At 37.9% G+C, this 15749-nt stretch overlaps 1 protein-coding gene and 1 pseudogene across 1 annotated transcript in view; one reads left to right on the forward strand and one right to left on the reverse strand.

The window, feature by feature from the left end:
* Nucleotides 1-15749, reverse strand: part of TEX11 (testis expressed 11) — a 381172-nt gene that overhangs the window by 331633 nt on the left and 33790 nt on the right. Inside the window, exons 5-6 of the mRNA XM_003484125.4 lie at nt 7816-7896; nt 7606-7725 (exon numbers count right to left, since the gene is read on the reverse strand). Of these exons, the coding sequence (XP_003484173.3) occupies nt 7606-7725; nt 7816-7896 (201 nt within the window). The remainder of the gene's footprint in view (nt 1-7605; nt 7726-7815; nt 7897-15749) is intronic.
* LOC106506985 lies at nt 4433-5010 on the forward strand (annotated as a pseudogene).

Raw genomic sequence — 15749 nt, forward strand, 5'->3', positions numbered from 1 at the left:
ATGGATAAGTTCATGGCTCTTATTGCTGTATGACCCTGCCAACTTGCTAATTTACAAGTGGTCTTACCCTAGCAAAGGGGAAAGGGTGTAGAAGCACAACAGATGATCCTGTATCTGTCATGATATAGGCAGCAGAAAGAAGCACTGCCAATAGACACCAAGATCTACAGTTACTTCTACAATGCTAAAAGATTACAGATAGATAATCTACAGCGCAATGGTAAAGAGAGGATTATTCATCACCTTGCAGGTGTATATAAAGATTGATTGAGGAAAAGTAAATTTTTTTTTGTCTTTTTGCCTTTTCGAGGACCACTTCCCTCGGCATATGGAGGTTCCCAGGCTAGGGGTCTAATTGGATCTGTAGTCACCGGCCTACGCCACAGCCACAGCAACACGGGATCCGAGCCGTGTCTGCAACCTACACCACAGCTCACGGCAACACCGGATCGTTAACCCACTGAGCAAGGGCAGGGACCGAACCTGCAACCTCATGGTTCCTAGTCGGGTTCATTAACCACTGCGCCACGATGGGAACTCCCCCAAAACAATCTTGAGATTGTTGAGAAAGTGCTTTTCTCAAAACAATCTTGAGAAAGAAGCTAGAAGAATCATGCTCCCCAAATTCAGGCTATACTACAAAGGTACAGTAATCAAAACAGGATAGTACTGGCACAAAAACAGACACAATTATCAATGGAACAGAACAGTAAGCCCAGAAATAAAGCCATTTACCTATGGTCAATTAATCTATGAAAAAGGAGGCAAGCATGTACAATGGAGAAAAGATAATCTTTCAAATAGTGTTGGGTAAACTGGACAACTACATGTAAAAAAATGAAATCAGAGCATTTTGTCACACCACATACAAAAATAAACACAAAATATATTAAAGACATAAAAGTAGGACAGGAAACCACAAAAATCACAGGAGAAAACAGGCGGAACACTCAACGACATAAATAGCAGCAATATTTTTTTGGATCTGTCTCCTAAAAGAAACAAAAGTAAAAACAAACAAATGGGACCTAATTAAACTTAAAACTTTCTGCACAGCAAAATAAACCATCTACAAAATAAAAAGACAACCCTACTGAATGGGAGAAAATATTCAAAAATATGACCAATAATAGGTTAATATTCAAAATACATAAACAGCTCACACAACTCAACATAAAAAAAAATTTTTTAATGGGCAGGAGTTCTCCTGTGGTAGCAGGTTAAGGAACCAGCATTGTCGCTGCAGCAGCTCAGGTCCCTGCTGTGGCAAGGGTTTGGTCCCTGTCTTGGGAAATTCTGCATGCCACAGGCATGGCCAAAAAAAAAAAATGGGCAAAAGACCTGAATAGACATTTTTCCAAAGACCTTCAAATGGCCAATAGGTACATGAAAAGATGCTTAACATTACTAATCCTCAGAGAAATGTAAGTCAAAACCACAATGAGATATTACCTCACACCTGCCAGAATGGCTATCAAAAAAACCACAAATGGCAAATGTTGATGAGGATGTGAAGAAAAGAGAATCCTTCTACATTGCTGGTAAGAATGTAAATTCATTCAGCCACTGTGGAAAACAGTATGGAGGTTTCCCAAAAAACTAAAAATAGAACTACCATATGATCCAGCAATTCCACTACTGGGTATATATTCAAAAAAACCCAAAATAACTAATTTGAAAAAAATGCATACACCCCAATGTTCACAGCAGCATTATTTACAATTGCCAAGATATGGAAGAAATCTAATTATCCATCAGAAGAGGAATGAATAAAGATGTGGTAAGCATATGCAATGGATTCAGCCATAAAAAGAATGAAATTTTGCCACTTGCAACGACAAGGATGAACTTGAAGGGTATTATGCTAAGTGAAATAAGTCAGACAGAAAAAGACAAATACTGTATGATATCCCTTATATGTGGAATCTAAAGAATACAACACATTAGTGAATATATTAAAAAAAAAAGAAATTGACTCACAGATATACAGAACTAGTGGTTACCAGTAAGAAGAGGGATTCAGGCAGGGACAATCTAGAGGTTGGAGATTAAGAGGAATAAAGTATTATGAATAAAATAAACTACAAGGATATATTGTACAACATGGGGAATATAGCCAATATTTTATAATACCTATAAATTGAGCATAACCTTTAAAAATTGTGAATCGCTGGAGTTCCTGTGTTGTCTCAGCAGTAACAAACCCAACTAGTATCCATAAGGACACAGGTTCGATCCCTGGCCTCGCTCAGTGAGTTAAATGAGCTGGTGTTGCCATGAGCTGTGGCTTAGGTTGCAGACATGGCTCAGATCTGGTGTTGCTGTGGCTATGTCATAGGCTGGCGGCTATAGCTTTGATTCGACCCCTAGCCTGGAAATTTCCACATGCTGTGGGTGTGCCCCCCAAAAAAAAACAAATAAAAAATTGTGAATCACTACATTTTATACCAGTAACTTATAAAATATTGTACATCAACTCTACTTCAATTAAAAAAATAAAGCACAGAGGTCTTTTTCACATGAACTACTATCAAGCCAAATGTATCCTGTCACAGAGTATAATATGGAGAGTTGATCTCTTAAATATTGGATTTTTATAGCTTAAGGAGGTTAAGTGACATAGGTCACTTATGTCCTAAGGTCATAGGACAAGTTGGTAAGAGTTAAAATATAAGATCAGGACAAGGGGGTTTCCATCGTGGTGCAGCAGAAACAAATCTGACCAGAAACAATGTGGTTGCGGGTTCAATTCCTGGCCTCGCTAAGTGGGTTAAGGATCTGGTGTTGCCATGACCTGTGGTATAGGTAGCACAGCTGGAATCTGGCATTGCTGTGGCTGTGGCGTAGGCTGGCAGCTACAGCTCCAATTAGACTCCTAGCCTGGGAACCTCCAAATGTCATGGGTGCAGCCCTAAAAAGACAAAAAGACAACAACAACAACAAAAAAAAAAACCCAAACAAGACAAGACCTGCTAGACTTCGTATCAGTTTTTTAGTAGTTGCATTAAATTAACCCACAAAGGATATTAACATTGAAAGACAGACAAAATTACCACAAGGGGTTCTCTTTTACATAGTCAACCTAAGTTATAGGGTGGGGAGCATTAGACTAAAAGTCAAATCTTGGTTGTGGTCTTCAACTAACTCACATTCTCTCTCTGAACCTCAGTTTTATAATTTAAAAAATAAAAATAAACTCAAAATGGCTTAAAGACTTAAACGTAAGACAAGACACCATCAAACTCCTGGAAGAGAACATAGGAAAAACATTCTCTGACATCAACTGTACAGATGATTTCTCAGGTCAGTCTCTAAAGGCAACAGAAATAAAAGCAAAACTAAACCAATGGGACCTAATCAATCTGACAAGCTTTTGCACAGCAAAGAAAACCATAAAAAAACAAAAAGACAACCTACAGAATGAGAGAAAATAGTTTCAAACAATGCAACTGACAAGGGCGTAATCTCTAAAATACACAAGCAACGTATACAACAGCAAAAAAAAAAAAAAAAAACCAATGGAAAAATGGGCAAAAGACCTGAATAGACATTTCTCCAAGGAAGATATACAGATGGCCAACAAGCACATGACAAAATGCTCAACATCCCTGATTATTAGAGAAATGCAAATCAATACTAGGAGATACTAACTCACACCAATCAGAATGACCATCATTAATAAGTCCACAAATAACAAGTGCTGGAGGGGGTGTGGAGAAAAGGGAACCCTCCTGCACTGTGGGTGGCAATGTAAATGGGTACAACCACTATGGAAAACAGTATGGGTACCTCATAAAACTAAATACAGAACTACCATATTACCCAGCAATCCCACTCTTGGGCATATATCCAGACAAAACTTCCCTTGAAAAAGACACATGCACCTGTATGTTCACTGCAGCACTATTCACAATAGCGAATATATAGAAACAACCTACATGTCCATCAATAGATGAATGGATTAAGAAGATGTGGTATATATACACAATGGAATACTACTCAGCCATAAAAAAGAACAAAATAATGCCATTTGCAGCAACATGGATGGAACTAGAGACTCTCATACCAAGTGAAGTAAGTCAGAAAGAGAAAGACAAATACCATATGATATCACTTATATCTAGAATCTAATATACAGCACAAATGAACCTTTCCACAGAAAAGAAACTCATGGACTTGGAGAACAGACCTGTGGGTTGCCAAAAGGGAGGGGGAGGGAGGAGGAGAGACTGGGGTTAATAGATGCAAGCTATTGCCTTTGGAATGGATAAGCAATGAGATCCTGCTGTATAGCACTGGAACTATGTCTAGTCACTTATGATGGAGCATGATGGAGAATGTGAGAAAAGAATGTATATATGTATGTGTGACTGGGTCACTTTGCTATACAGTAGAAAATTGACAGAAACTCTTTGCCACATCTACTGCGAGAATGAAGACCATTCTCAACCATCAGACTGTCGACCTTCCAGAAAATGTCAACATCACTCTGAAAGGATCCACAGTCATTGTGAAGGGCCCCATAGGCACTCTGAAGAGAGACTTCAACCACATTAATGCAGAACTCAGACTCCTTGGGAAAAAAAAGAAGAGGCTCCAGGTTGACAAATGGTGGGAAAATAGAAAGGAACTGGCTACTGTTCGCACCATCTGTAGTCATATACAGAATATGATCAAGGGTGTTACACTGAGCTTCCATTACAAGATGAGGTCTGTGTATGCTCACTTCCCCATCAACGTTGTTATTCAGGAGAATGATTCTCTTGTTGAAATCCAAAATTTTGGGGATGAAAAATACATCCACAGGGTCTGGATGAGGCCAGGGGTTGCTTATTCAGTAACTCAGGCCAGAAAGATGAGCTGATTTTAGACGGAAACAACATTGAACTTGTATCAAATTCAGCTGCTTTGATTCAGCAAGCCACAATAGTTAAGAAAAAGAATATTGGAAAATTTTTGGATGGTATCTATGTTTCCAAAAAAGGAACAGTTCAGAAGGTTGACGAGTAAGATCTGAGTTGTCCCAGCTACAGAAACAAGATGCCAGATGATTCTTCAGATTCATTTGTGATGTTTTACTATACAATAAAAAGTCTATTGACTTAGAAAAAAAAGATAATTGACAGGACACTGTAAACTAGCTATAATGGAAAAATAAAAAAAGAGGGAATTAAACAAAATCTAAATAAATGGAAAGACATCTCATATTCATGCATCAGAACACTTAACATTATTAAGATATACTCCTTAAATTGATCTACAGATTCAATGCTATGTCTATCAAAATCCCAGATGGCTTTGTTACATAAATTGACACGCTTATCCTAAAATTCATATGAAAAGGCAAGAGACCCAGAATTGTCAAAAAAATCTTGAAAAATAACAAATATGATTTCAAAACTGACTACATAGCTACTGTAATCAAGACACTGTGGCATTGGCGTAAGTACAAACATAGAGATCAATGGAACAGAATCAAAGAGTCCACAAATAAACCCTCACATTTATGATCAAGAGTGCCAAGACCGGAGTTCCCGTCGTGGCGCAGTGGTTAACGAATCCGACTAGGAACCATGAGGTTGCGGGTTCGGTCCCTGCCCTTGCTAAGTGGGTTAACGATCCGGTGTTGCCGTGAGCTGTGGTGTAGGTTGCAGACGCGGCTCGGATCCCGCGTTGCTGTGGCTCTGGCATAGGCCGGTGGCTACAGCTCCGATTCAACCCCTGGCCTGGGAACCTCCATATGCCGTGGGAGCGGCCCAAGAAATAGCAACAACAACAACAACAAAAAGACAAAAAGACAAAAAAAAAAAAAAAAAAAAAAAAAAAAAAAAAAAAAAAAAAAAAAAAGAGTGCCAAGACCATTCAGTGGGGAAAAAACAGTCTTTTCAACAAACAGTTCTGGAGCAACTGGATAGCTACATGAAAAAGAATGAAGTTCGACTCCCACCTCATGCCATACCTGAAAATTAACTTGAAATGGATCACAGACCTAAATATACATGCTAAATCTATAAAATCTCAGATATTGGAGCCCTTATAGTCTAGTGGTGCAAGTGTAAAATAATACAGCTGCAGTGGAAAATAGTCTGGCAGTTTCACAAAAGTTTAAACATAGAGTCATCATGTTATTTAGCAATTCTGCTCCTAAATATATATCCAAGAGAAATAAAAAGATTTATACATAAAAATCTGCACATGAACGTTTACAGTAGAATTATTCATAATAGCCCCAAATTGGAAACAATCCAAATGTTCATCAATAGATGAATGGATAGACAAAATGTGATATATCCATACAATGGAACATTTGATAATAAAATTGTTGGTACACAAGGATTAACCCTGAAACTATGTTAAGTACAAGAAGCTAATCACAAAAGGTTAATTCAGAGTTCCCGTCGTGGCACAGTGGTTAACGAATCCAACTAGGAACCATGAGGTTGCAGGTTCGATCCCTGGCCTTGCTCAGTGGGTTGAGGATCCGGCGTTGCCGTGAGCCCTGGTGTAGGTGGCAGACGCGGCTTGGATCTGGCATTTCTGTGGCTGTGGTGTAGGCCGGCGGCTACAGCTCCGATTAGACCCCTAGCCTGGGAACCTCCATATGCCGTGGGAAGCGGCCCTAGAAAAGACAAAAAAAAAAAAAAAAAAAAAAAAAAAAAGGTTAATTGTTGGTTTGGTATGGAAATGCTATAAAATTGGGTTTGATGATTGCTGTACAATTATAAATGTAATAAAATTCATTAAGTAACAAAAAAAAAAAGGCCAATTGTTGTATGATTTCATTTATTTGAAATGTCCAGAATAGGTAAACCTATAAAGACAGAAAGATGGGTGGCTGGGGTTAGGAGGAATAGGGAGTGACTAATAATAGATACGGAGTTTCTTTTTGGGTAATGAAAATGTTTTAAACTTAAGATTGTGGTGAAGGTTGTGCAATTCTGTGAATATACTAAAACCACTGAATTGTACATTTTAAATGTGTGAATTTTATAGTATATTAATTATATCTCAATGAAGATATTAAATAAAAATAACATTATTCTAGATGATTTTTAAGGTCTCTTTCATCTCTAGAATTACATAATTTCAGAGAACAAAGTCATCATAGCTTACATTCTGTCAACTGAAAATGCACACCTAACTACATGATCACAAAAGGAGGAAATCCACAAGCCAAACAGAGGTAAAGTACAACTTTGAACACTAATAGCAGTAAATTTTTAGAAAACATCAGCAAACAACCAAGAATAACTGCAAAGGTGAAGGCTCTTTTCTAGCAAATATTTTAGGTAGACTGTGAAGTCACAGAGACAGGTGTTTCAAGTGGAGGCCACTGCCATAAATAAACGATAGATATTACATGCAGTGGCTGAAAATAATGAGTAGTTATATAACAGTCTTTTCAATCTTATCCACCCCAACAGATACCAGTCACCGTTAGTAAAGTCACCTTCAGATATAAAAGAGAGATTAAAACGGTCAAATATAATACCCTATAAAAGACCAATGGCACCTGACTTTCTTCTAATAGGTTGCATCTCGTCACTTTTGCATTTACAGATACAAAATGCCCCAGTGTGAGGCTCTGGTGCCTATGATACCTACTGACTCTGCTTGGTAAGAAAGCACTTTCAAAAGGTCCCTCTCCACAGCAATCTTCTGCATAGTCACATGGGCCTCAGTAGAGCTCCTCTGCATTAATCTGACATATAATTGTTCCAGACCCTAGAAAATAAACCACAATACAATGTAATGATGAGAATTATCACAACTGTTACTAATAATTGCCACAGCTAAAAATCGATGGTAACTTACAGCCATGGCAGCTTGAAAAAATTCATCAGCGATCACAGCATTTCCAACATCCACCCACCCTTTTCCTGTTTTCACATTCATCTGAAAGAAAGAAGTTAGAAAATAATTTTTAAAAATTTATACATCTTCCAAACTGGCTGAGGATTATAATGGAGAAAATATTTAATCCTCTGTCCATTTTCAGTAGTTTAATTCATAGAAAACAAAAAAATAACAGTAAGCATTTATTAGAGTTTGATGGTCTGCCTTGGAATGCCGTAATTAAGGAAAAAATGGTCTTTCCTAAAAAGCAATAATAAAAAATTAATAGACTTGAAAACATATATCTAAGAAAACATTAAATGAAAACATTGGGATAATTTGGACAGGAAGAGAAACTTCTAAAAATTAATGCTGCATAACTTGAAGAAAGTTATGATAAACATTAGACTATTAAGTCAACATATCTAGTTTTTAATTACATATCTAATAAAAATTTTTATTAATCTAGAAAATGTCTATTATGTACCCTTTACATGCCAAGCATCCTAAAGAAGCTCACAGTATTATAACTAACAGACATCTAGATAAATACTTGATATGTGATATGCACAAATGCTGTGGAAGCAAACAAGGAGTGAATCAAAATGGAGGACTGAGCACACACTATAGCCACTCCTTCTATTATAAATCCTTATAAATGATGTGTATGTATAGTATATACTATGATACACTAAAATTTGATATACTATAATATTTATGAATTTTATAAATATTATATATAGCATATATACTATAAATCACTAAAAATGATATATAAATATATATTATGAAATATTTATATTTTATATGTATAATTCCTAGGGATTTGTATATATTTTCTAGAAACAAAAGAAAAAAAATACACATTTTTCATATTAATAATAGTCCTGAAAAAGTTCAGGGGCATTTTCTTTTTTTTTTTTTTTTTGTCTTTTCTAGGGCTGCACCCGTGACATATGGAGGTTCCAGGCTAGGGGTTTAATCCTAATCAGAGCTGTAGCCCCTGGCCTATGCCAAAGCCACAGCAACGCGGGATCCAGGCCGTGTCTGTGACCTACACCACAGCTGCCGGCAATGCCAGATCCTTAACCCACTGAGCAAGGCCAGGGATCAAACCCGCAACCTCATGGTTCCCAGTCAGATTCGTTAACCACTGAGCCACGACGGGAACTCCAAGGGGCATTTTCAATTGATCTGAAAAACAGAATGAGGCAAATGGAATGAGGCAAAAATCCACATCCTAAAATGCACAAAAATGCAAAATGTGGAAACATTCTAGATATGAACAGTAGGCATATCAGGCAACAGCCTTCATCCCCGAGAAGTAATTCTCCTCTCCTCCCCAGGAAGGAACAGTGAGTACAATAAATTAGGCTAGAGAAAAGTAGAATTCCAGTCATCTGACAACAAAGATCAGTGTAAAACCTCTCGTCCTGATTCTCCATCAGTTGCTGGATTCAGGTCATTGTAAACAGTGTGACATGGTATTCACAGAAGACTATCAAGGAATCTCATATATGAGCAAGAATCACCAAAAGTTTGAGGGAAACAAATAGTATGAAAGGATATCACACTCAACAAACAGAATACCTGAAGAACTAGAATTAAGACAACTAAAAGATGGAAACATAAAGAAAGATACTATTATTACCCACAGAATTAAACGGTACTGACCATCAATAAAATGCTCCTTCTAGTTTCCATTCTTTGAAATCAATAAAGCCAAAAATACAAATGTTAGAGGTAACAGACGATGGAGGTTTAAAGGTGAGGAAAGAGAGAGAGAATGATAAAGGTACTAATATGCTCACAGAGTTAAAAGTAAAGATGTACTGTACAAAACTGAGAGAGGAAGAAATAAAAATTTTAAAGTTTTAAAAGATAGCCATCATATAAATTAAAAACAGTATAAAGGAGTTCACTGGTGGTCTAGTGGTTAGGATTTGGCGCTTTCATTACTGCGGCCCAGGTTCAATCACTGGTCTGAATACTGAGATCCCATGTTGAGCTGCTTGAAGACATGACCAAAACAAACAACAAACACAGTATACTATAACTAACAAAAACTGAAAGGAGGTGATATATGAGATAAATCTTCACTTATCATAGTGGAAAGAAATAAATCATATATGAAGCTGATAAATCAAAATTTAATTCTTATAGACTGAACTGTGTCGCCCCTCCCCTAAAGAAATTCATATGTTGAAGCCCTAATTCCTAGTACCTCAAAATTTGACTGTATTCAGAGACAGGGCCTTTACTGAAATGATGAAGTTAAAATGAGACCAGTAGGGTGGGCCCTACTCCAATCTGATTGGTGTCCTTATAAGAGGAAATTTGGACACACAAAGGGTCACCAGGGATGTGCGTGCACAGAGGAAATGCCATATGAGGACACACTGAGAAGGAAGCTAACTGCAGGGCAAGATACAGTCCTCAAAAGAAAACAAACCTTCTAAGACCTTTACCTTGGATCTTGGTCTCGAACAGAAGGGTAAGAAAATAAATTTCTAGGAGTTCCCGTCATGGCTCAGCAGAAATGAATCTGACTGGGATCCATAGGATGCTGGTTCGATCCCTGGCTTCACTCAGTGGGTTAAGTATCTGGCATTGCCATGAGCTCTGGTATAGGTCACAGACGCAGCTAGGATCTGGCATTGCTATGGCTATGCCATAGGCTGGCAGCTATAGCTCTGATTCGACTCCTAGCCTGGGAACCTCTATATGCCATGGGTACAGCCCTAAAAAGACCAAAAAAAGTAAAGAAATTTCTATTGTTTAGACCACCTACTCTACAGTATTTTGTTATGGCAGCTCTAGCAAACTAATGGAGTGATACAAGCATACGATTAAGATACATGGAAGTAAACATGAGAAATAAAAACAAAAATGGTCACAATACCCTTAAAATAGGAAAAGACAAATGCACAAGGCAATTCATTGCAGCACCCAAATGTCCATCAAAGAGGGCTGATTGAATACAACAAGGTACAATCACCAACTGAATAATAACTAGCTATAAGAAAATGAGGACTAACTCTATATACTGCTATGGAGTAATCTCTAGGATATAATGTTAAATGGGTTTTTTTTAAAAAGGTAGAGAAAAGTATATACATGGAATGCTACCAATATCTAAGAATCTTGGGGGCATATATGAATATACACTTATTTCCTTATATTTTAAAAACAAAGGGGTTTATTTTTGCTTTTATTTCTGTTGCTTTGGGAGACTGACCAGAGAAAATATTTGTAAGGCTGATGTCAGAGAATGTTTTATAAAAGCAAAACTAAACCAATGGGACCTAATCAAACTGACAAGCTTTTGCACAGCAAAGGAAACCAAAAAGAAAACAAAAAGACAACTTACAGAATGGGAGAAAATAGTTTCAAACGATGCAACAGACAAGGGCTTAATCTCTAAAATACACAAGCAACGTATACAACTCAATAGCAAAAAAACCGACAACCCAATGGAAAAATGGGCAAAAGACCTGAATAGACATTTCTCCAAGGAAGATATACAGATGGCCAACAAGCACATGACAAAATGCTCAACATCCCTGATTATTAGAGAAATGCAAATCAAAACTACCACGAGATACCACCTCACACCAATCAGAACAGCCATCATTAATAAGTCCACAAATAACAAGTGCTGGAGGAGGCCTGGAGAAAAGGGAACCCTCCTGCACTGCTGGTGGGAATCTAAGCTGGTACAACCACTATGGAGAACAGAATGGAGGTACCTTAGAAAACCATACATAGAACTACCATATGACCCAGCAATCCCACTCTTGGGCACATATCCAGACAAAACTTTCCTTAAAAGAGACACATGTACCCACATGTTCACTGCAGCACTATTCACAAGAGCCAAGACATGGAAACAACCCAAATGTCCATCGACAGATGATTGGATTGGGAAGATGTGGTATATATGTACACAATGGACTACTACTCGGCCATAAAAAAGAATGACATTATGCCATTTGCAGCAACATGGATGGAACTAGAGACTCTCACACTGAGTGAAGTAAGTCAGGAAGAGAAAGACAGACACCATATGACATCACTTATCTCTGGTATCTAATATATGGCACAAAGGAACCTTTCCACAGAAAACAAAAGCATGGACTTGGAAAATAGATTTGTGGTTGCCAAGGGGGAGAGGGTGAGGGAGGGAGTGGAATGGATTGGGAATTTGGGGTTAATAGATGCCTTTGGAATGGATTAGCAATGAGATCCTGCTGTGTTGCACTGGGAACTATGTCTAGTCACTTATGATGGAGCATGATAAAGTGAGAAAAAAGAATGTATTCGTGTATGTGTAACTGGGTCACCATGCTGTACAGTGGAAAACCAGCTATAATGGAAAAAATAAAAATCATTGTATTAAAAAAAAAACAGAAAACAAAGGGGAGTTCCTGTTCAGGCTCAGTGGTTAACGAATCTGACTAGCATTCATGATCCCTGGCCTTCCTCAGTGGCTTAAGGATCCAGCATTGCCGTGAGCTGTGGTATAGGTCACAGACATGGCTCAGATCCTGTGTTCCTGTGACTGTGGCGTAGGCCAGCAGCTACAGCTCCAATTAGACCCCTAGCCTGGGAACCTCCATATGCCATAGGCTCGGCTCTAAAAGGACAAAAGACAAAACAAAAAACAAAAAACAAAGGGAGGAGTTCCCTTGCAGCACAGCAAGTTAAAGGTCTGGCATTGTCACTGCAGCAGCTTGGGTTGTTTCTGTGACAAAGGTTCAATCCCTGGCCCAGGAACTCCTATATGCCATGGGTGCAGCCAAACAAAACCCAAAAATAAAGAGGTAAAAAATAAAAACCAGGAGTTCCCATAGTGGCTCAGTAGTTAACGAATCTGACTAGGAATCATGAGGTTGCGGGCTCAATCTCTGGCCTCGCTCAGTGGGTTAAGGATCGGGTCTTGCTGCAAGCTGTGGTGTAGGTTGCAGATGCGGCTCGGATCCCGCATTCCTGTGGCTCTGGCGAAGGCCAATGGCTACAGCTCCGATTAGACCCCTAGCCTGGGAACCTCCAAATGCTGCAGGTGTGGCCCTAGAAAAGACAACAAAAATAAATAAATAAATAAAATTTAAAAAAATAAAAACCAAGAAGTCTTATTGTGGCCCAGTGTAACAAATCCAGGAGGATGCAGGTTTGATTCCTGGCCTCATTCAATGGGTTATGGATCCAGCATTGCCATGAACCATGGTGAAGGTCACAGATGCAGCTCAGATATGGCATTGCTGTGGCATAGGTTAGCAGCTACAGATCTGATTCAACCCCTAGCCCAGGAACTTCCATATGCCGTGGGTGTGGCCCTAAAAAAATCTTTTTAAATAAAAACCAAAATGTTGGGAGTTCCCTTCGTAGCTCAGTGGTTAACGAAACCAACTAGGAACCATGAGGTTGTGGGTTCGATCCCTGACCTTGCTCAGTGGATTAAGGATCCAGCGTTGCCGTGAGCTGTGGTGCAAGTTGCAGACGCGGCTCGGATCCCGCATTGCTGTGGCTGTGGCATAGGCCTGCGGCTGCAGCTCCAATTCAACTCCTAGCCTGGGAACTTCCATATGCCGCGGGAGCGGCCCAAGAAATGGCAAAAAGACAAAAATAAACTAAAATAAAAAATAAAAACCAAAATGAGAGATGTCCATTTAGGTCTTCACATTACATGGGTCAGAACGGCCATCATTAATAAGTCTACAAGTAACAAATGCTAGAGAGGGTATAGAGAAAAGAGAACCCTCCTACACTGTTGGTAAGAATGTAAACTGGAAAAAAAAAAAAAACAGAAAAAGAAAAAGAAAGGCATTCCTGTTGTGACTCAGCAGAAACGAATCTGACTAGGATCCATAAGGACACAGGTTCAATTCCTGGCCTCGCTCAGTGGGTTAAGGATCTGGTGTTGCCATGAGATGTGGTGTAGGTCACAGACACGGCTTGGATCTGGCGTTGCTGTGGCAGTGGTGTAGGCCAGCAGCTACAGCTCTGATTCGACCCCTTGCCTGAGAACCTCCATATGCCATGGTTATAGCCCTGAAAAAAAAGAGAGAGTGTAAATTGGTACAGCCACTATGGAAAACAGTATGGAGGTTCCTCAAAAAACTAAATATAGAACTACCGTATGATCCAACAATCCCACTGCTGGGTATATTTCCAGAGAAAACCTTAATTCGAAAACATAATGCACCACTATGTTCATAGCAGCACTATTCTCAATAACCAAGACATGGAAACAATCTAAATGTCCACTGACAGAAACAGATTCTCAGACATAGAGAACAAACTTGTGGTTTCCAAGGAGGAGTGGGGAGGGAATAGGAGGGACTAGGAGTTTGGGGTTAGTTGATGCAAACTATTATGTTTAGAATGGATGGACAATGGGGTCCTGCTGTGTAGCACAGGAAACTATATCCAATCTTCTGGGATAGATCATAATGGAAAATAATATTTTTAAAAAGTATATATATATATATATATATATATATATATATGACTGAGTTGCTTTGCTATACAGCAGAAACTGGCACAACACTGTAAATCAACTATATCTTAATAAAAATTTAAAAAAAACAAAAGGAGAAAAAGACAAATACTCTATGTTATCATTTACATGTGGACTCTAAAAGATAAAATAAACAAATGTATATAATAAAACAGAAACAAACTCACAGATATAGAGAACAAACTAGTGGTTACCAGTGGGGAAAGGGAAGGAAGAAGGGACAAGATAGGGATAGGGGATTAAGAGGTACAAACTACTATGTATAAAATAAACAAGCTACAAGGATATATTTACAGCACAGGGAAATACAGCCATTATTTTATAATAACTTTAAATGGAATATAGTCTATAAAAATATTGAATCACTATGTTATACACATGAAACCAATATAGTATCATAAATTAACTGTACTTTAATAAAATATATGCATACATATATACATACATACCAAAAGGATAAACAATAAAATAGTTATTTACAGGAGAAGGGAGGGAACAAGGTGAAGATAACAGAGACAGAAGCTAGATTTATCTGAATATACTTCCTTTAGTAGATTTGAGTTCAGAACCATGTCAATATTTTACATAATTATAAAACAAAATTCAATCAAAATGGGTAGAGAGGGAGCAATCACCAAAAATCAAAAGCAAACAGAAAGAAATAAACCTAACTATGTATCAAGTCAATAGCTTAATCACAGAGAAAGGAATTATTTCAAGTAATTTTAAAATAATATTAAAACAATGCTTTGACAGTACATCCTTAGTGGGCTATATCCTAAGAATAAAAGTACAAAGATTCCTAAATGTCTTTAGAAATCATTCTAAGTAATAATATTAATAGTGCTATATTCTGAAACTGTTATGAGTATACATTTTCTAGGATAGAAGTTATTCACTACTTTAATGTTAGGCACCAAGATTTTTAAAAAGTGCCAAAGAGATACAAATATAAAATCAAGAAGCTAAGTAAAACCCTGTAATCCTAAATATCAATTGGAAATATCAATATTAACTCATTATATACTTTTTCTTTTTAAAAAGTATATAGTTCATAGCTCTATCCACTAAAAGGTCTCAAAACAATGACCAATGCAGTAGCAATGAGCACTAACAACATCCAGACTATGGTTTCTGCATAACATTCTCCACTAAAAGGAAAAAGGGCTCCTTGGAGGAATGGATGATTCCAGATCTAGGGCAGGAAACTGTATGAGATTAGCCTAGATATGCTGGCATATCAGAAACCAAATAAAACCAGTAAAGACTACTGGAGTCGTGCCAAAAGAACTCATAATCACTTAAAGAGGCTCCTACCAGCCAAAAATAGGACAGTGTACTTCAATAAAAATAACTACTACCATGAATTGAAAGTCATTTAATATGTTAAAAT

This window comes from Sus scrofa, chromosome X (assembly GCF_000003025.6).
Source record: "Sus scrofa isolate TJ Tabasco breed Duroc chromosome X, Sscrofa11.1, whole genome shotgun sequence".
Taxonomy (NCBI): domain Eukaryota; kingdom Metazoa; phylum Chordata; class Mammalia; order Artiodactyla; family Suidae; genus Sus; species Sus scrofa.